Raw genomic sequence first — 23,234 nt, 5'->3', positions numbered from 1 at the left:
TATGGTAAATTGCACTGCAGTCAACCTGCAGCATGCAGTTTTTTACCTCACCATGTTTATAGTATTGATCAGATGAAATTGTCTTGCTCAAAACACTTTGTTATAACACTGAACTGAAATGGCAGTTTTGTTGTTTCATATTTGCAGCAGTCATTTGTAACTATAATTTTTTAGCCATTACTGTGGCTGGAAAATAACATTTTATTGGTTTTCTGCTTACATTTGTCCTGATCATGCAGCAGTGCACTGGACATAAATTAACATTTTTAATCAATCCAATTATACTTTTACTCTTTTTTATTTCACTCATATTTTTCTTGTTCTTAGTCTGTTTTGCAGAGTTACAGATAATCCAGGTAAGCTGCTATTTTTGAATAAATTGCTAGAATTTACAACACTACACGCAGCCACTTTATAAGGTACACCTGTTCAGCTACTCATTAACGCAAATATGCAAACAACCAAACACATCCAGACAGGTCGATATGGTCAAGTGATGGTCAAGTGAAGAATTTACTGCACATATCTCTGGAATGGTCTGAAAAAGAGAAAATATATAATATAAATATGTTACTTTAATATCAACTTAAAGTAGGGACCACTTCTCACAAGATATGCAGAAGAGCATCTATGAATGCACAACACAGCTAACAATGAAGGAGATGGGCTACAGCAGCAGAAGACCACACCTGGTATGCTTCCTGTCAGCTAAGAACAGGAAACGGAGGCTAAAACTTGTATGGGTTCACCAAAAAAAATAAACAGAAAATTGAAAAAACATCTCCTGGTCTCATGAGTCTCAATTTCTGAAACATTCAGTTCTGAAAGCAAAAAATGGTCCAACCTGGTACTAATAACGTGTAACTAATAAGGTGGCTGAAAAGTGTAAAATTCATGACCCCATGCTATAACTCTAACTAGCTTGCTTTTACCAAACTGACATATTTGACCGAACAAAAGTGAATAAAGATAAATAAATAATATGTCTGGCATAACTACATTTTTTTGGTTTGAAAATTTAAAAAAAAATCGATTAATGTATTTTCTCTTTTCAAGGACTAATATAAGTTTTTGGGTGAGGAAGTTAATGGGCCTAAAAGACATTAAAGAGATGTCTACAACTTGAAAGGTTGTTACATGAAAGAAGTGAAAGAACATGCACGTCGACAGACAAACACACACAACATCCCATTCACACCCTGACAAAACACAGGCTCGTGGTCACATGCTGGGTGTTAATGTGAAAGCCTGAACACTTCAGGGACCCAGTGATCCCCAGATCCATCTCTGACCTGACAGCAGTCCTCCATTAGCCTCACACGCACACGCGCACACAAATGTCGCAGCAGAATGCACTCCTAAAATACTCTGTCAGAAACACACATGTGGCACACATACAGGATACATCTGAGCTGGAGAGCAGGCGTAGAGTCATGCACAGAAGTCACAGAAACCAGACACACAGCTGCTGAACCCAAAACACAGCACTTGGAAAAAAATATCTAAACAGCGTGCAATTCCTTTGTGTAATTAAAATTCTCCAAATCATACAAGCAAGCACAAAAACAAAGGCACTTCAGAGAAAGCACATATTAACTAATGCAAATGTGACACGAGGTCGCCTCACCTGTCGCGATCCCCAGCTGTGATGTTATGAAGGTGATTAGCAGCTCCATCAGCACATGCCCTCAAGAGAGCTATAGAAAGAAAGATGCATATTTATCTAGTTTGTTTGAAATAAATGGTGCATATTTCTATAATTTCCTCTAAAGGTGCAACAAGTTTCTCTTCAAACCTTTACAAACACACATGTAGTGTCGATCAAGTCTCTTATGGATCAGTAACCTGGATACGGTCACGTCAGGATTTCTTGAGTCAATTTTTATATTACCATATATATGCATAACTTTAATTTTTTTTCCATACGCCTCATTACCATAATTAAGAAATGTGCCATTTCACAGAAATGTGAAAATTAAAATAATTAAGGAGCTTGTATATTTAGATATGCTATCATTAGGAACCAGCTCACACGCGACATCTTTCTACTGTCACGTCTAATAAATCTAATTCACACTCGCTCTTTTTATCACCGAAAAGTTTCCTTTCAAAATGTGTCAAGTGTTTTTTTTTCCGAAAAACAAATTTATACAAAAAGGGACTTATATAACATTAACAATGTGTTATTTTTAACAAAGTACTTTGAACGCCAACATCAGCATTCCCAAGGCTTTTTGATAAATGGATTTACTTCAATCATTGCAGAAATGTACAAAGTTTGAATAAGGTCCAAATTATTTAGAAAGAAACCACTTTCTCCCAATGAAAACATTACGAGCGGCGCGTTTCACAGTGCCAGCAAAGCATTATGGTTAAAGCTATTTGACCCTTTAAAAGGGAAAGGCAGCGAAAGAGCACTTATCTTTTTAGCTTTAAGTAACACTCAAATGATGGGATTATTTGCCATTCTTAAAATATTATTCAAGTTGCACTAAATTAGATGCAAACCATTTGCAAATGTATGCTCTCTCTCTCTCTCCCTGCTTCTATTCTATTCAAATTTAACACGCAACCTATTTTTTAAGAGCCCTTTTCTGTTTAGGGCTGCTGTGTTCACACAAGGGAAAACTTCAAAGGATCAGCCAAAGTTTTACTTTCACCTTGTTTAAAACTAACTAAAGCCTGCACCACAGAGACGGGCAACACTCGTGCATTTTTATGTCTCCAAAGCTTTCTTTTCAAGAACTGTGTCCATTCCCCCAACCCCGTACTTTTCATATGCTTGATATAACTCTGTGTTGTCTTTGGAACACGAAACCCCCAAAAGTTTACTTCAGATTTAATGTGAACTTAGAAAAGAAGACATTAGTCTAAATAAAGTGGTATTTAGCGTTTGAATATTACTTTGCATTCCTAGGTGTTTCATTATTAACTAAATAGTGCTGAAAAGATGTTTGGCTGTGGTGTAAAAAGAAAGGAAAAAACCTCACACTCCTGGGGAAAGACACACTGATTTTCACACATCATACATGCACATACTGAGTGAACTGTGACAAGAAATACAACAGATATACAACAGTGTCAACTTGAAATAGGTGCTAAAACCGACTTCCATTACTTTTACATACGGCACAACTTTTAACACATCAGCAGCACCATGGCCCCTAAAAATACGTGAAGGACTTAACAATGTACATCACACCTACATACTGTAAATCACATTCGCGCGTACGCTAAATTGGACGCAATTAGCGAGATAAAAGGAGAAGAATGATTATTCTCACATTCTGAGTCTAACTCTCCTCACCCTTAGCTCTTAAAAAGCGACAACGCAGATGCATTTGCACTGATGTAAATAAGACACTTATACTGAAGGTACTGCTTTTATTCATAACCTTCACCACCTGCTGCCGATGTTTCGCGTCAAGAAATGATTGGAATGTAAATGACTCATTATCTCTGACAGAGAGCAAAGGCTGAGAAACTTTTCAAATGACAACTTCTTGAAAAACAGAAACTTTCCTTTAAGACCGGTGACAGACTGTAAAGCTATCAGTCATTATCTGTGTATAAGTATCTGCACACACACATAGACACTGAATAATTTTCAGACTTCACACAAATTTGAGAACAGAAACTTCTGTCTGTCAGTCAGTTGTTGTTTTTGCAGCTCTGTCTGTATTGCATTCAGTTTAAGCGTACAAACACATATGGTTACAGTAAATCTAAAAGCCTTACCAACATCAGAAAAATGTTTCAAAATGATATATTGTCATTTGTAGCAATGATTATTACATGCAATAGCGTGGCTATATTTATTTTACTTGTAGTGATCCGGTAATCTCGACACATTCTCTCTGAGTAGTAAGAAAAAGAGCTGCCAGTCCGTCACTCAGCAACACTTGAGAGCGGGAGACTTCTCCTAGACAATACTGGTTTAGATGTGCAGTACTCTCAGTACTGTCTAAAAGTCCATTTTAATGTTACATGACTTTCAAATGCAAATAGAAAATTTTATAAAAGATAGTTTTTACAGTACAACCTCCTGCCTGACTTAAAATAAGGACAGTTTACAGAGATGAGTTAAAAAAAGCAATCTCATAAAATAATAACAATTGAGCAGTGGTGCTACAGCACAAAACCAAAAATCTAGGTATTTGTTAAGCAAGCTAGAAACTACCTGTTGCATGACTCTGATTCTGCTCAATAGGCGACCAATTAATTTGTTATAATTACAGTCTATTTTGAGTAAATGGGTTAAGAAAGTGTCCTATAACATTTTGCTGCAAATACAATGATTTCTTGGTGAATGATCATCTTGCAAGAGGTGTTTGCAGACACACAGACAGGTGTATTATAGTGTATTATAGTGAGAATGTTTGCATGTTAAATATCAACTGATGTAGAGGCCTGAAATATATTCCTCCAAAACATTTCCAGTGGTCAGAAACTTGCTTGAGGAGCATTTATTTGGTCAGACAGTCAGCTGACACGTCCCTGATTATCCCCATTTTTTATACATGATACGGTGTGGCCATGCTGAAGTAAACTGAATTAGCTTCAGCCCTTGGGACTAGGTTGGACCAAATGCCTGTGACTCACCGGCTAATTTTCTATGGTAACCTGTATTTTTTTTCCCCCTAAACTGCCACTGTGAAGGCCTTTGCTTCATTTCTGCATGTCAAACACTCAGAAAGTGAGTTCTTCTGTTTTAACATTGCTATTCTTGACACAAATCCTTTAGAGTCAGAAATGTGCATACAACAGATTTCTCAATGTCCCATTAGTCTTCATCACAGCAAATGGCTCAAGTGGGTAAACTGAACTTGAGAAAGATTATCTCTCCATCTGCACTCTATCCACAGGCAGTAAAATCCAATTACTGTCATTCTTACACTGAAAATAATAAACTGTTGTTTGAAGATGACCACAAATACAACAATTAACTCATCTTCTCCTTCACATCAGGGCATTTGAGCTTAACAAGCTCATTCACATACATACAAACACAGCGGCATGAAAGTTTTGGGCACCCAGAATTTATGTCACTGTTAAACTGATGTCCAAAAGGCATAATGTTAAATATTAAATATTACTTTCTACATTATTATTTTTATTTTGTATAATTTCAAAGGAAAGAGCGAAAGAGCGCTATGCTAAAGTTCGGACAGAGTTCAAGCTTTCATAACTTTTACCAAGGTCTCAGACCTTAATTACTCTGTTAAGGCTATGGCTTGTTCAAAAGCTAAAAGGACACAGGATGCAAATTTCAAAGTTATACATAGTGCTTAGACCTTGTCCTATCAATCAGCAGTCACGGGTTCCTCTAAGCAGCTGCCTAGCATTCTGAAAATAATTGATGCCCATAGAGAAAAGACGAAAAATGGTTTTTGGGTAGCCACTTGCTCATTTAATAATCCAGTTAAGAATTAGAAATTAACAAATATGTGGAGGTCATGCTAAGATCTGTAAGAGAACTTTCCAAGAAAATTGCTCACAGGATGAGCAGAATGGCAAATCGATTATTTCTCCAAAAGAGGCCTTGAAGAAGATTTTGAAGCCTCTGTAGTGGTGGTGTAACAATCCTAATGTATCTTGGAAACAGGGTCTGTGGACTGATAAAGTTATAACAGTTTTTTTTTTTCTGTATTTTTGAAGCAAAAACACATTTGGATTTTAAGAAAAGGCTGAAGAAGTTTGGTGGAAGCACATTGGTAAATTAATCATTCTTTGAGCTTGTGTTTAGTCCAGTCAGTGGGACAGGAAAGAGTTCATTGGCAGAGTGAAGAATGGATTCAATCAAAATCAGCAAATTTTGTTATCAAACTTCATATTGTCTAAAAATGCTGAAAAAAGAATGAAGGGGATGGCTTCTATAACAGGAAAATCATCCTCTAAACCCTTGCAATGGACCATCTAAAGATGGGCGACTCTTTAGGTAAGACATGACTGAAAGTCTGTGGATAGACATCCAAAAAGGAGTGCATGCGGGGACCAAGCAGGGCACACAACTAGAAGCCTTTTGTAGTGAATAATAATAGAAAATCCTTTAAAAAGGAATCGAAAGACTCTTATCTCTACAAAAAGTGCTTACAAGCTTACCAAATGTAAGTTATTGTATACTCACAATGTGCTGTGGAAAAACGTTTGGGGGGACTTCTTAGCTTTTTTTATTATTTCAAACTGTGAAAGACAGAAATAAAATAAATCTGGAGAAAAAAAATAAAAACAATTAAAATATTAAAGAATTCCTTTTGGAAATTAGGCCACCTTTGACTCGCTCAGACTCACAGTAAGAAAAATGCTAGGGACCCAAACGTCTGGGTGCCACTGTAGATCTCTCATCATTGCTGATGGCAATATGATGTGAGCTGAGTGGGGACAGCAGAAGAAATGAAGAGGAGATGACCTTGTAAATAAACTACTGACTCTAATCCCTCCCTGCAGGCTTCCAAGCCATCCTGACTTGTCATTCACTCTGCACTTCCACACACACGTTACTAAACCTGTAATTTTACCAGGTTTTTGACAAACTGTGATGCTGCTTTAGGTACGATGTGGAAACACCCGCATATGCTCACGTGTGACTGTGCTATAAATGTGTATACATATATATATATATATATTTTATATTGTACATACAGCAAGCCTGTATTGATGGGTTTTTGCTAGGAGGATTAATACCTGTCAGGTTGGGGCTTTAGCTCTGTACAGGAGAGGGCAAACGGTCACGACGAGTGGTGAAAAGATTATTATCCTTATTATGATGCCTCGACACCCTCACTTCATCTATCATACCACCTCCCCCCTCCATATTTCACCCTGTCCTCAGATCCACTATGCACCCCACACCTTTCCTCAAATATGATTGATTCCCTGCACAACCATCTCATTTTCTATAACTCAACTCTGATACTTCTTACACTACTCTAGCCTTCCCTTTATTACTCTAGGTGGTAAATTTTCAAATCTTTTTATGCCCATCCGTCTTTGAAAGTCTTGTTGGAATTTTTGGAGCTCCAACCTTGCTAATGGCTTCTCTCTTTGAATTCTCCACATACCTATTAGCTCCATCTGATGTGTTCATAAATGCTTCTCACTGGCAAGGCTGATATTCAGCTTCCTGATGGGTGATGTTCGCAACCTTCAACTTTAGCAAGCTGCTCAACGTCATCAAATGATTGATTGATGCACTTGTAGCCAACACAGGTCAGTTTTGTTTTGCAGACAGGGTCACCTTCACTGAATCACCTTGATTTGCTAAACTGCTTGTTTGTGTTGCTGTTCAATGAGCAAGTGAGGGATCTCAAAGCAAGTAAATGCGTGACTGAGTGAATGAGTGAGCGGGTGACTGATGATGAGTGAAAGGTTGGGTTGGTGAGATAAGCAGGTTGATCTCACTTCACAACATTACACTTGGCACCAGTAAATGAGTTTCCCCTTTGATCAGCTTTGCGCTCTTGTAGCCTCCATCGCTGCTGTGCTCCCTGCTGCTCTACCTCTCCCACAGGTAATGAGGGGTGGGGGGGCCCAGGGGCACCAGATCAGAGGACCTGAAAGTGTGTGCATGTTTGTGAGAGACTCCGGATGTTTGTGTATGTAAGGGTGGAGACCTGGCTATGATGCCTCCAGGTGAACAGCCATTTGGAGAGTGGCTCACACTCAGACACCCTCATGCGCATGCAGGCATCTGCTTAGCCAAAAACAAAATTAAAAATGCATCGCACATCAAGCATGGGATGATAAACTTGCCACAACTGTGTTTACCATCGAACCATGAGAGATCTGAGAAGCGCCACTCAGACACAATCATCATCTTGTCAAAACTTCTTGAAGTCCCAGTGTGCACTGCTGCCAAGACCAAAACTGATCAAGACTCTTTTTGTGTTCAAGAGAGCCTCACAATTTGACATCAAAACCACAGCATTGGTTGTGGCACTTCAGAAAGCACCCGAAATCACTTTTTTCATCAATGTTTTTTTCTAAGTAACACTTTCTTAGCACAACCAAATGCACAAATCATCACATGACACAACCAAGCTGCATCATGTTTTCAGCTGCTGCCAAATGGTGCACTTGCTCTTTTTGATGATTTTTATGATTCTTGCGCCCGTCATACTGCAGAGAATTGAACGTGATAACTAACAAAATTGTCACCTTGCAGCTGTGTGCCCCACCAGGTGAAGCTGCAGTTTAAACACATGTCAGTCAGTCTAATGACTTACATAGTCAAGACCCTGAAGCTACCTATTAGATGAACACCAAAGATTAGTGTCAGCATGTTCTCCTAGGTTACAGGAGAACAGAGTGCAGTGAAGATGCGGTCATTGCTTTACTATTTAATCCCTCTATTTGTGTTACATTTTCCAGTAATTAAAAAACTCTGGCCATCAAAATGTAATCAGATTTAAAAGTGTGAAGAAAATTCACTCAAGACATTCAACAGATTAATGAGAATTTAATGGGATAGACAGATTTTGGGGGATATATATATATATATTAACGCACACACTCATTTGTATATTTTTTTTCTTTATATAATTATATATAACTATAGACACATACATATATTGTTTCTAATGTTGTTTTGTTATGCATTTACTTCATCACTTTTTCTTCTCCCTTAAGACCCCCCCCTCCAAAAAAAAAAGAAAAAGCAATCTTCATCATGTTGGGTAGCAGGCACGTTTTGGTGTGAAATCTCATCAGGAAGATTGGTTTGTCTTGTGTCATTAAACACTTTTCACAGGTTCTCTTATGCAAAGGCAAAAATAAAGCGAGCAACATATTTCTTACTATACAGCTGCTGTGTGATGGATAAAGCGAAGGTGCCTCTTGGGTTTTTGCTAAGTTGATAAGAATATCAAAGCCGCGTTCATTAAAATTCCACCTGAAGTGGTTTTAATCACACGTTTGCCTTCAAAGTTATTTTGTTTACTAACCTTCCTCCATGACTACGTGAGTTTGCTAATGACATTATTTCATATATTAACAAGCGTACGGTTTTATTGTTTTTTTCAGGTGATCATCAAAACTGAGGGAAAACCAGTGATCCAGCTCAAATAAATGAGAATTTTAAAGTTATTCTAGTTCAGAGCGATGCTGTTTTTGATCAGTGATTAAAAATAAAAATAAAAATAAATAAATAAACAAAGCTATAGGATGTGGGTTATCATGACACTGCCTGGTTTATATATTTAATACATCACAGTCAGCTAGCATAACTCTATGCATCAATGCATCTAATAAGCAACACCTTAGGGAGTCTGACGCTCTACTTTTGTTCAAAAATCTATTTTTAATCTATTTTTAATCTTTTAACAACTAGTCTTACACACATATTTTCTGAGTTTCTTTTTGTTTTATACTCTGATAAAGTGACTCAGACTATTCATGGAGTCCTTGCATGTCCCCTAGTTACCACAAGAAAGTGGCTGAAATCTAAGAGATTTCCTTGGTCCATAAACTGCCAGCAAACTTGTGACCAGCAGGTTGCTGATGTGAAAGTGACTGAGCACAATTCTACTCATCTTCAACAACAACGATCAAAATGCCCTTGGCCATAACTGCTTTTCTGAGTGTGCTAAAGTGGAGCCATTCAGTGAGCTTGTACTGTGCAACTACTCTGTGTTTGAATAGGATTGTACAGCCCATTCTGCATTAAATTTTCTGCCCTTTTCACAGAAGTTTGAGTTATTTGCAAACTTTATATGTGTAAGCAAGATTTTCACAGGAGTGAGAAAACCTTTAGGGTGATATACAATGGCAGCTCCCTAAGTGAATGGCTTTTTAGAATTTCACATTTGACAATGCTCTGTACTCATATTAACATCTTGTCATTGATGAAAAACACCACAGGATTCATGTACTCACATTGCAGGCCTAGTGATAGACTGGCGACCAGTCCAGGATGTACCTGCCTTTCACCCATTTCTTTGTAATTTAGAGTCTGGACTGTACAGACAAATAACCAGAGCTTACTTGCCTTTTAATAAGCATGTATAACCTACAGGGTAAGGCTCTGACTGTGTGTGTACATATGCACCAAGCAACACTTCAGAGTATCTAGCCTACTTGGAGTCTCCAAGTGGTATCCTGGTCTGTGGTTATGAGTATATAGTTGAGAAATACTTATTTATTCCTCTGCTGACTTTCTACGTTTTCTCACTTCCAAAGACACGATCTCTAATTTTTATTGTAGTTTAATTTTAATGGAGACATATGGAATATCAACTGAGAATCCAGGGGGAAAAAATACATTACATATAAGTTATAAATTGATTTGCATGTGACTGAAAAAAGCATTTTATCCCCAAGAAAAACAAGACTTAGTACTTGGTGGAAAAACCTTTGTTGGCAAACAGATATGAGATGTTTCTTGCAGTGGGTCACTGTCTCAATCTCAGGATGGATTTAGGCCCACTCTTCTTTGCAGAATTTCTCTAAATCTTTTAGGTGTCTTGGCTGCTGCTTGGCAATTTGAAGTTCTTGGTATCTCCACAGGTTTTCTATAGGACTGATGTCTGGAGACTGGCTAGGCCACTCTATGATCTAATTGCACTTCTTTTGTCACTCCTTTGTTGTGTGGCTTTGGGTCATTGTAAAGTTTGATTTAGACTTGTAAGGGAAATTTACATCCTGACTTGCATATTAACTAGAGCTGGGCGATAGAACGATAACGATATGTTTTGCGAAATAACTTTTTCTCGATAGAAAAATTTAACTATTGCGATAGGCCTCATCTCTCTTGTCCTCTTAAAAAAAAGAAAAAAAAGAACAGCCAATCAAAATTAAGTAGCGCAGAGCCGAACCAATCACAGCCGCAGCGTCATGTCACGTGACTTGTTAGGTACAGCACAAGTGCCAAGGCGCACATGTGTATTTGTTTGGGAAGCAGCCAGCCGGGCTGCCCAGGTAATGGAGGAAATGAGTGCGCCGACTAGAGAAAAATCAACCGAGAGCGTGAGCGAAGGTTACCGAAGAGAAAACAGATGATGGTTCCAATGCCGGAGAGCTTGTCGAACGGAAGGGCCATAGAAGTTCCGTAGTCTGAAGGTATTTCGGCTATTTCAAGTCTGACAAAAAACAGAGTAGCGCGCACTGTACATTGTGCCGAAAGCAAGTCTGGAAATACAATAAAGCGGTGCATGCTCAATCTCTGACTGAAAGCGCTAATTCGTCATTCGGCTTTTGTCAGACTAAAGTAACTGTTAAAACTGTTTGAAAAGCTAAGCTATACAACAAGGAGAGATTGAGAATTTCCTTTTAGTTCTCAGTTTATTTGATATTGACAAAAGTTAGTCAATTTTGTCTGTTCTTCTGTAAAACAAACTAAGATTTATTTTTAGAATTAATATTTTGTTTCTAAGTGGAATTGACAATTTAGTCTGTTTTGTTTGTTCTATTTTGAAACTTAAACGCTTTAGCGGCTGCCCTTTGTGTAGTTTGCAATATTTGCCTTTATTTATCTGAAACTGAAGTCTCATGTTCCTTAAGTACATCTACCCTGTTGAACTTATTATGGGAAATAAATATTTAAATCAAAACAAGCTGCTGATTATTTCACATTTTACTTGTGAGCAACGGCACATTTAAATCTTACAAATATAGTTATTTGGCTTATATCGTGATATATATCGTTATTGCCAGAAATGAAAAAAACATATCGTGATATGAAAAAATCTTATATCGCCCAGCTCTAATATTAACCAGAAACTCCTGCCATCCCTACACTGCAATCTTCCACCCCATTCGAGACAAGGTATCCATTGACCTGATATGTAGTTACATTTTATCGGAGGAGCGCTTCAGGTTACGTAGAAGGTTGAAGCATACAGTTAAAATTGGGGATGGTGCATTATCAAGCCAGCCACCAAATTTGAGGGCTCCACCAGACCAAGTTAGACACCTTCACAAGGTTAGGCAGGTTCTTGTTTGACCACAGGTATTTGAGAAATGACAGCCATTGTAGTACTTAGCGATAGTGAGCATAATAGTCTTCAGCTCAAGTAAGTTATACGCTAAAGTCTGTATTGCTTTTCTGCTCTCAAGTTACCCTCTGTGTGTCTGAAGAGCACAGCCCCACTCTCATGCAAACAGACAGTGACAAAGAGAGGAGAGAACAGCAGAAAAGCAGTCAGACACAAATCAACACTCACAACTGGGTTACAAGTGATATCCCTTGCCTGTATCCGTGCTCCTTACTATCAGACATAATTACTGCCAGAAATTCCATTACTGGAATTAACAATAGTTTAATTTATTTTTGAATAATTTACCGTCCACCAGTTCATTCATAATGGAAATGCCCTTTTTTAAAAAACAAATTTTGTTTTGATTGTAATAACTGTTCAACTCATTCAGCTAAAGAAGTAATCAAAAAATAAATAAAATGGTACCAATGCAGAAAGCAGAAAGGAAAAGGAAAAGGTAGGCAGAGAGTGGGGACGGAGCACTTTCAGTGACATGGCAGAGTGAAGGCTACACAGACTAGAGAGCACAGTATGACAAAAAAACAACTGGGGAATACATGTTCGGTGCAAATCAATGCAAATGTGATATAAGTGCTGTAAAAGGGGCTTGTCTGTTGTCTGATCTATATTTGTGATGTGTGAGAAATGTACCTTTACTCCAGAGGATATGTAGGTGGTCCTTATCCAGCGGCTGGTTCAGTATGATCAGACAGATCCTCTGTTTGCCTGAAAGGAACAGACACAAGGAAAAGGGGAAATGTGTAAATAATAAACAATCAGATAGAAAACAGAGGCGACTGATGGAGCATAATCAGTAACACATAGCAAAATGGCAACGCTTGAACATGTCATTACTTGCATGTTCAAAATAATACCTTTTAAATCCAGACTGGAGACTACTGTTTGTGGCATGGAATATATTGAAAAAAAAAGAATAAAAAACAAAGCAGCAATAACAAGGTTATTATAAGGCTCCACAAAGGAAAGAAGAAAATAAGAGAGAAGATTAAAAAATGAATTCATTTCAAGCAAGTCTTGGTTTCTTGAGAGATCAAAATTGGTTCCCACTCGATCCAATTAAGCTGCAAAGGGTTTGTTTGCAACAGCAGAAGATAACAAAACCTAACACCACTATGGACAGTGTGCATCCAGCTCAGACAGTGATTTCCCTTGATTATAGTGCCTTTAATCTCCTTGATCAGGGTCACAATCAGTGTCTGGATACCTACCGTTTGTTAAAGAAAAATAAAGAAAATCAGTACCCGCACTTGCACGCGTTTCATTTTTTGCCATTTAAAATCTTTAACCTTAGTTACATATCATACATGAAAACCTTTTCATTTCATAAAACTAACATATCCTGTCATCCTCATCTCTCTTTCTTATCAGTGTACCTCTACGTTTCTTTGTCAAAGTCTCTCTCATGGTGCTGCATTTCATAAACCCATTTCTTCCCTGAAGCTCCCATCAATCTTGCTTTTAGCTTTTCTTTGCTCTGCTGCTAATGCAGATCCCCTGACTAATACTTTAGAATTGTCATTTATCTATCTGCAGGAAATGGGAAAAAAGGGAAACATTCATTGACAAAGTAAAAACAGAGCTGCTAGAAAAGCTTTAATGGACCAAAGACTAAAGCACAACCTTTCTTCCCCTCACCATCGCACTTTTCATACTCATTTATCTTTCGCTCTCATGTCTGCTCTTATAAATGATTTCCCATCAATGTTTAAAGCTTTCTTTTATAACAAAGCCAAAATGCTATCTGCAACTTGAAACACCACCTTGTGATAACTCCTAAAGCAAATTTATGTAAATTCCATAACTGCGCAACAAGAAACATACAGTAAAGCCTGTATCCCTCCCAGTTTCCCCAGTATGGAGGAAATAATGCAACAGCATAGAAAGAAAGAAAAGAATATACTTCAGGTTTCATCACCAACTTCTCACAGCAAAATGTGCATCACCTGGGAAAAAAAGCTCTTTTTGGGGGGGGATTTTGTACCCTCAGGTGTAAAAAGTGCATTTAGGCTTGGCTGAGAAAGTGTGGAGAAATAAAATGTCCTTTGGGTTTGTGACTTTGTTGCAGCAGTGGGCTTGATGTTGTTAAAAAGTTCACATCACTAGAAGGTCATTTCCAATCCAAAAGCCAAACCCCAGCCGGCTATGGTAAAAAGTCGAGGAAAGGAAGAGAGGATAAAGAGGCGACACAAAGGAGGGGGAAAAGAGAGGACGATGGACGGGCGGGGGTAGGTGAGGTGGAGAAAGAGGAGGAGAAGATTTGTCAGTCTTGTCTCTTAATTGGCTGGAGGTGTACAGAGAACAAAAGGCAAACTCAACCAGCCGTGACTTTTCAGATAACCCTTCGACACACAAACACTCACCTTCCCACCCCGCCCCCCCACACACAAACAGACACACACAAGAGGAGGCGCGTGGCCTTTCCTGCACTCCGTTTCAAAGAAATGTCACCTTGGGATTCTCTTAAAAGTGCCAGACAGCATAAATACTACAAACACGCGTGCACGCGCACACACACGTACAGAGTATCCAAAACACATAAGCTAGCACAAAGATATTCCAGAAATAGGTATTTATAATTAAAATGATGAAATTTAAAAGGCTAACTGTGCACACTGGGGATTTTAAAATGCAGACATCCAGGGGCTGTTCTTATATCCTCCTCAGAGAGTCGAGATAAGCATTTCCTCCAAGAGATTAAACTAAGGAAGCCATATAAATATATTCTAAAAGTGTATCGCTATACTGTGCACATGGGTAAAAAAAAAAAGTGTATGATGCTGGGAATCTCTGGCACATCTTTCACCTTTAATAGCAAGTGACAAATTTATCCACAAAATTATAACACCGGGGGTATTTGTGATTTGGTTGCTTCTGCATCATTCTGCGGATTATTTGCACACCCAGAGAAATCTCTAGCCTAAATCTTGGATTTGTACAGTGAGCAAATGCAACATTGCAGCCTGTAACGCTTATCTAACATGCTTGAGTAAACATTTGTTTCAATGAATGCTTCAAAACTGCTGATAGCTTCCTGACATGAGTGAGTGTCTCTTGACTGATGTTGGTCTCCGTGCGTTACTGATTTTCAAGCTGTACACAAATAGAAAATCAACAGCAGTTCTGTCTTCCTGCATTGCACAAATAATGCACGTGTGTGAGAATGTCAAGTATATACAAACATACCCTGTGCACACAAGCATGCAGCAAAAGTACGCTTCTGCAGTTGAACAAGATGATTGTAGTGCTTTAGACAACAATAAATGAGATGTGACTCAAATGTGCTTTAATGTAATAAATATTTTGATAAAATATGCTAGATAATTCATTTGAGACCATCACAAGTTGAAAGAGTGCCTTCAAATTATTCATTTTGTATGTCAATGGCAAAACTACAAACTGGGTCAGTTTAATGGAGAGAAACAGCAAGTACGTGCTGAGAGGCAGAAAGCTGCGAATATGCACTCATTGCCCACTATATTAGCTTCTTAACATGAATATCGAATCAGGTAATCAAGTCAGTCATTCAAGATGACCTGCTGAAGTTCAAACTGAACATCAGAATGAAGAAGAAAGGTGACTGAAGGGAGTTTGGACAGTAGAAGATCAGAAAAACACTGCCTTGTCTGATGAGACTCGTGATCACGCCTTAGTATCAAGCGAATATTGTTTAAACACCACAGACTCGTATTGTTGCTGACCATGTCCATCCCTTAATAACCAGAGTATACCAATCTTCTGATGGATGCTTCCAACAGGATAAGACATCCTGTCACAAAACTCAACTTTACTCAAATGGCCTCCACAATCATCAGATCTCAGTCGAATTGAGCACCTAAGGGATGTGGTGGAACGGGAGATTGACATCATGGATGACAAATCTGAAATATTAAAGCATTTCTGAATCCAATCCGGTACTAGTGAGGTGTACCTAATGAACTGGCTTGTGAGTGCACAGCACTTTATCATAAGGCACTTTTAAAATAACTTCTGTAAATATCATAATTGTTGTTTTTAATCACACTCAAGTCAATTAAAGTTAACTTACTAATTACTTTAGCTCAATTGAGTACAAGCTTGACATTGTGATTATATTTTATGATCTGATTTGAATCCCTATATTTAGCTCACTCTCAATACAACAGAGAGACAAACTATAAGCATGCAGCTTAATTGTAACATTAGCAGTAATAAATGCTCAGCCTAGAGCCAACACAGTAACTGATGAACAGAGGCAAGCAAACAAGTTTTTTTTTTTTTTTGTTGCCGCTTTATTTCATTAATATCGGCCTATTTATAACAAACTGTAGCTTCGTTAAACTCTAAATTAAGTTCCCATTTTCAGTTAAACCTTCATTGCCTTCTGTTTCTTACTTTATTGCTAAGAATTTCACGCTCATACAAAATAAATGCAGTAGCGTTTTTTTGAAAACAGTTCTTGACATCCCAGCTTGTTTTTCTTAGCCCACGTTCTTGTTTGGTGGTGCATTTTTCACATTCCACTCTATGAACTGTGAGGCATACACAAGAAGAGGTCAGCAGTACAGCTATCCAAACGGTGGCAGGTTGAAGCAGAGTGGTTTTAAAAAAATGACAACACTTCAAGAAATAACTACAAGAATGCAACAAATGCCACAGAGCACTAAGACTGATTAAAAGGAGGATTTTTCTAGGACTCAGACCTCAAATTCATCTATATCTTATCAGTAAAACTACACACAGTGTGCACCTGTGATAGTTAGATGCCAAGGAATCCAGAAAAGATGAGAAGAGCCAGACCTCAGACAGTGCTCAGCATACCGTGGATATAACATTTTATCATATCTTTCATATCTTTCTGTGGAAGAATAATATTTCTAACCTGGGTCAAAACTCCACCACAATTTAAATTTTCATAAAATGTATTAACTCACCACCAATGACCCCAGATATACTCTTCTACTCCATTACGTTATATGTTGCTATATAAAGTAATCAGTGGTGCACTGAAACAAATGCAGCAAACACATATTGAAGCACACTATATAAGGCGAATACAATTCAAACAAACTTGAAAGTCGATATTTGGCATGATGACTTTTATTATTCAAAACACCCTGAACTCTAGTTTTCTTTCTTCTTTAAGTAAGTAAGTAAGTAAGCAAGCTTTCTTCTTTAAGTAGTCTTCGGAAATCTTTCTCCAGGCTTCTTGAAGGACGTTTTAAAAGGCTTTTATTCTGCTCTGTCAAGGTGATCCCACACTGCTCCAATAGTTTGGAGGTCCCAGCTCTGGCTAAGCTTCTACATAACAGATTTTCCAGTGGGTATTTTATGTTATCTGACTGTACTTCTCTGCGTTCATATTTCCATCAGTTTTGACAAGATCTTCAACACCACTGATAGAAATGCAGCTCAAACCATGACAGAGCCATGACAATTTTTACTTTTGGCTTTCAGTTGTTTAGTTTCCTCAAACTTTTTGAGAGCAAACTGCACGCCATGCTGTAATATGCCAATTTTATGTTTAATAGCTTTTTGGAATTCACCTTGTTAAGGCAAAAATATTGTTTTATGTCTGTCAAACTGAGTTATCTTTGGCATTTTTCATGGACTGAACTAAACAAATGGAAACAAATTTGTGTGTTATGTGTAGACACAACACTGATTCATCCCTTAGGTAGGTAACAAAAAAATGGCTGGCTCCTTTGATGTAAAACATGAAGAAATGAGGGGTAGCCTCAAGACTTTTGCACAGTACCGAACTTTTGCAAAGCTTCTTTTCCATTTCATGCGGTCAGTAAGGTGGATTATTCCAGTTTGTGTTCCTACTTAGGTCAAAGCATGGTGTTAAAAGTGGAATTCACAGTAGAGCTGTTGCAGCTGATTGCATTAGATTTTAGCTAATAAAATGAGTACAGTTGTCAGGAATTACATGGAACTAATAAATGTAACTCGAGCTGCAATACAAGAGACTGAGGAAAGTACAAGTGTCTGCTGTCTGTTCTACAGGCCAAACTGTTGTACGATCCCGTTGACCTTTACAGGTCTGGTAATAACCTGCCCTTCGGCTCACATCAGCTTTCCTTCCTCGAAGCTCATACCACCAGAGAGCTCACATAAACCTTGACCTGAGAGCAGTGGCTAAAGGCAGATATAACCAGCTTCCTCCTCAGGTCTGTAGGGCAGCCAGCCATCTGGAGAGTTTCTTTTTTAGGAGCATCACTGGGTACAGAATATGTCAGATTATCATTAGGGTAATGAATTCTATTGTAATGTGTCAGCTTGCCTTTGGAAATGAGATAATAAATGTGCTATGTACTGAACTTAGAGACATTTAATATGGATCTAAAATGCTTTGTTGGAACAAGGAGAATTTATGTGATGTCAGGCATTTCATTCAGAAGCAAGAAAGATTATTAGATTTTAAAAAGGATGAAAATTAATTAAACCACCTCTTTAAAGCAAAACCATCAAAAACCCCTTTCAGCAAAAGAGAAAAAAAGGCATGTCTCATACATATGTACACTGTTGTCATGAAAGTGCAAGTGATTTGTTTTTGAGTTCGAATTCCCCAAAGACCGTGTGTCGGATTGAGTGGGAGAAGCAGAGGGAGGAAGACAAGTGTGACAGTGATGCGAGTAAGCGTGAATTTTGATCAGACGCATTGACATCGTCTGTGTTTGGGTGGGTGCCCCACACAAGAGTATAGTTTGTGTATGACAAAACAACAACAACAGGGAAAAAAAAAGAAGACATATGCATCTGTGCATGAACCTTCAGATTTGATTGATTGTGTGCATGTGTTTTTCTGGTGAGGGAATGTGAGTTTGAAAGGCAGTACCTGAGGGCAGCAGGCAGTCCAAAGGTGTCATCTTTTCATCCATGGCTAGGATCCACAGGAGCCCGTCTTCAATCAGTCGACTCACTTGGACTTGACGAGAACAGGGCAGATGTTGTTGCTATTCTTCTTTTTGTCCGTCTGTTTTCTACTTTTATTCTTTGCTTTTAAGCCGACAAAGAAACAAAGTCATTTAAATGTCCACCTCTGACCAGGCTTGTACTGAACTATTAATTCTCCCTAAAACAAGCAAACTGATTAAAAAACACAAACATCCACATGGAAGCTATACAAGACCAAGGTATACATGCATGTTTCAAGACACAATACCGACACAACAGGGCTGCAAGTAATGATTATTTATCTTTACTAATATATCTGTCTTCTTTAACTGATGGATCATGTGGACTTCGTGGAAAATGTGAAAACAGATGGTGAAAATTTTCAGCAAATTTGCCTCAGTTTTCTCGTTTATGTCAATAATCTTCTGGTTTAACAACAATGAAAAACTGATGTGATGATTTTTTAAATGTATTTGCTGATAAACTAATCAATTAATCAAACACAATAGCTGTGAAAAATATAACACCATCTGTATACTAAAGAGGAACTAAGAATGGAGCCCAGGCAGTTAATGACTGACTGATCTGTTAACAGAAAGCTTAACAATCAACCTTTTTTCTCAGATGTGTGGATCTTGCATATCTGATGTGACAGCAAACTGAATATCTTTTGAGCAGGCTGGAATGTTTGAAGGTCATAATATATGACAGATTGATTGACAGAAAATTAAAAGCAGTGACTCTGTAAACTGTATTTTATATGAAAAAAGGAACGTAACGACCCTGTAGATAACCAGGGCATATAAAAGACCAAAAAGGCTAAATACTCCTAAAACCTCACGAACCAGCTGATGACAGCAATAAAACAAATATATACTTCACCTGAAACTGTTCACCTTTCAGCTTTAGCAACCAAAGCAGAGCAAACTACGACAAAAGTGCAGCAGAGTTTAATGATAATTATAGTACTTTGAACTCAGCTGAACCTTTAACAGCTAGCCCTCAATAACGAGCACACCCTCCCCTCACGGTGGACTCTCAAGGATATAGTGCAGGCAGGTTTTTTTTTGTTTTTTTTTCACGAGTTAAAATGGATTTGTTCTCTAAAAATGGGCAGTTTTCCTGTCTTTCTCCCTCATTTCTCTCTCTCTTTAATACTCCACAGACACTCTGGACTGAATGAAAGTGCATTGCATCGTCTCGTTTGCTCTTTAATAGTAACCGACAAAAAGAAAGAAAATTATCTCTTGTCACATATTAACACAGCCCTTCTCTTAAGTGCTGGACCGAGATATCGTTCATTCATTTTCACAAGCATTTCTACCACTTCACGTGCAACACGTGACGAAGAGAAGTCCTCCCGTCACAGACACAACAGTCCGACTTCAACAAAAGCAACACATAAACACTCCGACTTCACAATGTGAAGCTGTCAGTGCTTTGCTTTGAAAGAAATCCTTTATACACTCACAGACTTAAGCCGCTTCCGCCATTGATGGAGTAAACAGTCAACGAGATAGAAAGCGCGCAGAGAGGAGAATGAACAGCGGCTCGAGTTTGTTATGGTGACCCCTGGAGGCCAAGTGTGGAAATGGCGTTTCTTTGTGCTCTCAAATGGGAATTCTCCAAGGTAGTCCCAGGCACTCTTAAGGAAACCTGAAAAATCAGAAATAATTCAACCTGACAGTTTGATTTATTTCTTTTCTTTTTTTTTACTATATAAGAGGAAATAACTGCTGTTCTCTCTCCTTTAAGTTTGCCTGCACTATCCATGCTATAAGGACTGCGAAAAGATGTCAAATTTAATAACTACTCAACAAAACAGCTGTGTTTTTCATTAAAGATGGCAAAACAAATCACATTCAAAAGCTTGCTGTGCTGTCATATTGTGTTTACATGTGGTGTTATATGTAAAATTTTAAAATTTTAAAATGTTAAAATGTCGGGGACCCCTGAAGCAAATCTGCACTAATGTCAACGACCCGTGCTTTAGTTTAATGAAGCATTAATAGTCTGACATTTACATGCTTCATTGATTTACCAGGTGTGGTCCTGCTTTAAGAAAGTACAGCAAGGTGGTGGATGAACCCGTATCCCAGTTTCTTTATCATGCTGCCATCCAAAAGTGGACATTAATGATTTTGAAAATTTGAAACATTTACATCAGAACTCATGTCTTTATGAGATGTATAGCAAGATATGATACAACATTTCTGTTTTTTTGGTTGTTTTTTTGGCTGTTAAGGTTTTTTAGACATGTAGATTTATTGGTTTAGTGGTGAAGTAGGTCAGGGTAATTGAAATAATGCTTCAACATTAATTTATAGCACACAGTTACACCCACACCCTATCACTTAGCTTTCCCTCTGCTGTTCTTGTAGACAGGGGCACCAAATCTCACACTTGCTGTACAAAAAATAAAAAATAAAAAAAATGCACAAGCAAAACACAGAAAGGTAAACACACATACACACACGAATGCGAGCAATAGACTGATGGTGTATGCCTCAGATATCTCCAGACAGCAGTAGAAGCACTGTAAAGTGAGCAACCAAATCTTTCTCAAGGTGAAGCCACTCCAGAGGCTCGTTAAAACAAACGTTGTCTCATCAATCAGCAGTTGGTCTGTCTCCCTGACACGCCGCACATGCAATGTACACACTCACAGTGTTGCGCAGACATGTATGCGTAAGCCACATGCACGTGCACACATGTGCTACGGGAAGTCATTCATTCTGTGGGCATGCATTATAAATGCATCTATGAATAAATTCCTGGCTCAGTGCATTCTTCATTGGAAGGGATTTCTTTTACAAGCCTACACCCACTGAATGTTTGATCAGATTTCTCTTGCAGTGCATCCATCCAACCAGCCCTCCCCGTTCTTGGACATCAGTCTTTCCAGTATTTACTACTATTTCCCTTTCTTTCTCGTTTAGCATTTTTTTCCTGTTTAGACTTTTTTTTTTGAATCCCTACACTCCCCCTCTGAAAGACTTTTAGTGCTTAGAATTCCCTGATATATTTTTTAAGCTTGACTCTTTGTGAGTAGTAACAAAAAGTGGGTCAGTGGTGAACTAGATAAAGATGACAATGTAGCCACTTTCTCATGAGCAGTTGAAGTGAGCGGCTATAATGAAACAGGTGATTGATGGACGTTGAATATTTAACAGCTGAAGCTACACTGACAACTTTTCTGTCAGTCATTAAACTCAGGTTGTGAAGAATGCAGTGCAGCATGCCACCAACCCTGCACTCTTTGCTCTCTCTAAGGCAGGGATTGCATTCTTTAAAGTTTATTTCTAAGTTGACTGCCAATCTCAGGATTTCCAGTGACGGCAAATAAATCAGTTTTTTTCTGAATTTGGAAGAAACATTTAATGCAATGGCCTCCTTTGTATTGTACATGTTGTAAATATTGAGAAGCTCCACCTGCATTGTAAGAAAATTCATGAAACATTTTTTAAATGAGCAAACACTCTATTCAGTGACTACAGATTAAGATGACGTACTTAAACAGCACAAAGAAAATTAGCTCCATCTATAATTTATACAACAGAAAAATGAACACGTGTATTCTTCTGAGTACCCTCATCATTTTATCTCTTGGTTTCCTTGTACGTCTTGTTTCATGTACAATATTTAATCAGATTTTTAATCTAGACTTTGACCAGGCCATTCTGTAACCCTCAATTTCTTCTTTTTGAAGCATTCCTTGGTAAATGTGCCAGTGTTTGTAGGATCATTATTCTGCTGAAAAGGTCTCCTTCCAGCTCAGCATCAGCTCTTGGACAGATGGCCTCACATTATCTTCACACACTTTTTGATACAATGAAAAATTCATTATTGAGCCAATGACAGCAAGCTGCCCAGTCCCTGAGGCAGCAATGCAACCCTGAAACATAAAATTTCCACCACCATGCTTAACAGTTGGTGCAAGCTATATTTGGCTTGCAACACACTTTTCTATTGTTAGTATGGCTAAACACACTGTTCAGGGCACATTATTCCAAAGAGCCTGCTTTTGTTCATTAGCAAACTAACTGCATTCACCAGCAGTTTAATGCCTACAGCTACACAATCGACCTAAAGATCCTGTAATGAAAATTTGGGTTTCTTGGAGAATTATGTTGCATCTGACAGGAAGCTCTTTGAGTTAATTTGCTGGGACAACCATTCTTTGGCAAATTGGCAGTTGCTTAAAATTGAGACCTCTTGTAGGTCTTTTTTTTATTGCAGAAAAAAATATCTTTTTAAATCTCTTGCTTGTTCCAGAGGGTTATTTAGCTCTTGGCATGATGGCAACCAATTTTTTAATACTTAAGAGAATGACTGAAGTAAGATAGATTTCACATGCAGCCCCCG

The 23,234-nt window shown here is 38.2% G+C and overlaps 1 protein-coding gene across 2 annotated transcripts in view; it reads right to left on the bottom strand.

The window, feature by feature from the left end:
• Nucleotides 1-20,474, bottom strand: part of tpk1 (thiamin pyrophosphokinase 1) — a 79,824-nt gene extending 59,350 nt beyond the window's left edge. The window contains exons 1-4 of one of the 2 annotated variants that reach the window (XM_003443590.5): nucleotides 20,341-20,474; nucleotides 18,811-18,971; nucleotides 12,624-12,698; nucleotides 1,628-1,697 (exon numbers count right to left, since the gene is read on the bottom strand). In XM_003443590.5, coding sequence (XP_003443638.1) covers nucleotides 1,628-1,697; nucleotides 12,624-12,698; nucleotides 18,811-18,853 — 188 coding nt within the window. In that variant the 5' untranslated portion in view covers nucleotides 18,854-18,971; nucleotides 20,341-20,474. Of the gene's footprint in view, nucleotides 1-1,627; nucleotides 1,698-12,623; nucleotides 12,699-18,810; nucleotides 18,972-19,751; nucleotides 20,284-20,340 lie in introns of those variants that run through there. The other variant, XM_005471743.4, reaches the window with a different exon arrangement.
• Nucleotides 20,475-23,234: the final 2,760 nt, after the last annotated feature.

Source organism: Oreochromis niloticus, linkage group LG9 (genome assembly GCF_001858045.2).
Source record: "Oreochromis niloticus isolate F11D_XX linkage group LG9, O_niloticus_UMD_NMBU, whole genome shotgun sequence".
NCBI lineage: Eukaryota > Metazoa > Chordata > Actinopteri > Cichliformes > Cichlidae > Oreochromis > Oreochromis niloticus.
The sequence above is the reverse complement of the archived record's forward strand: the minus strand, read 5'-3'. Positions and strand labels throughout refer to the sequence as shown.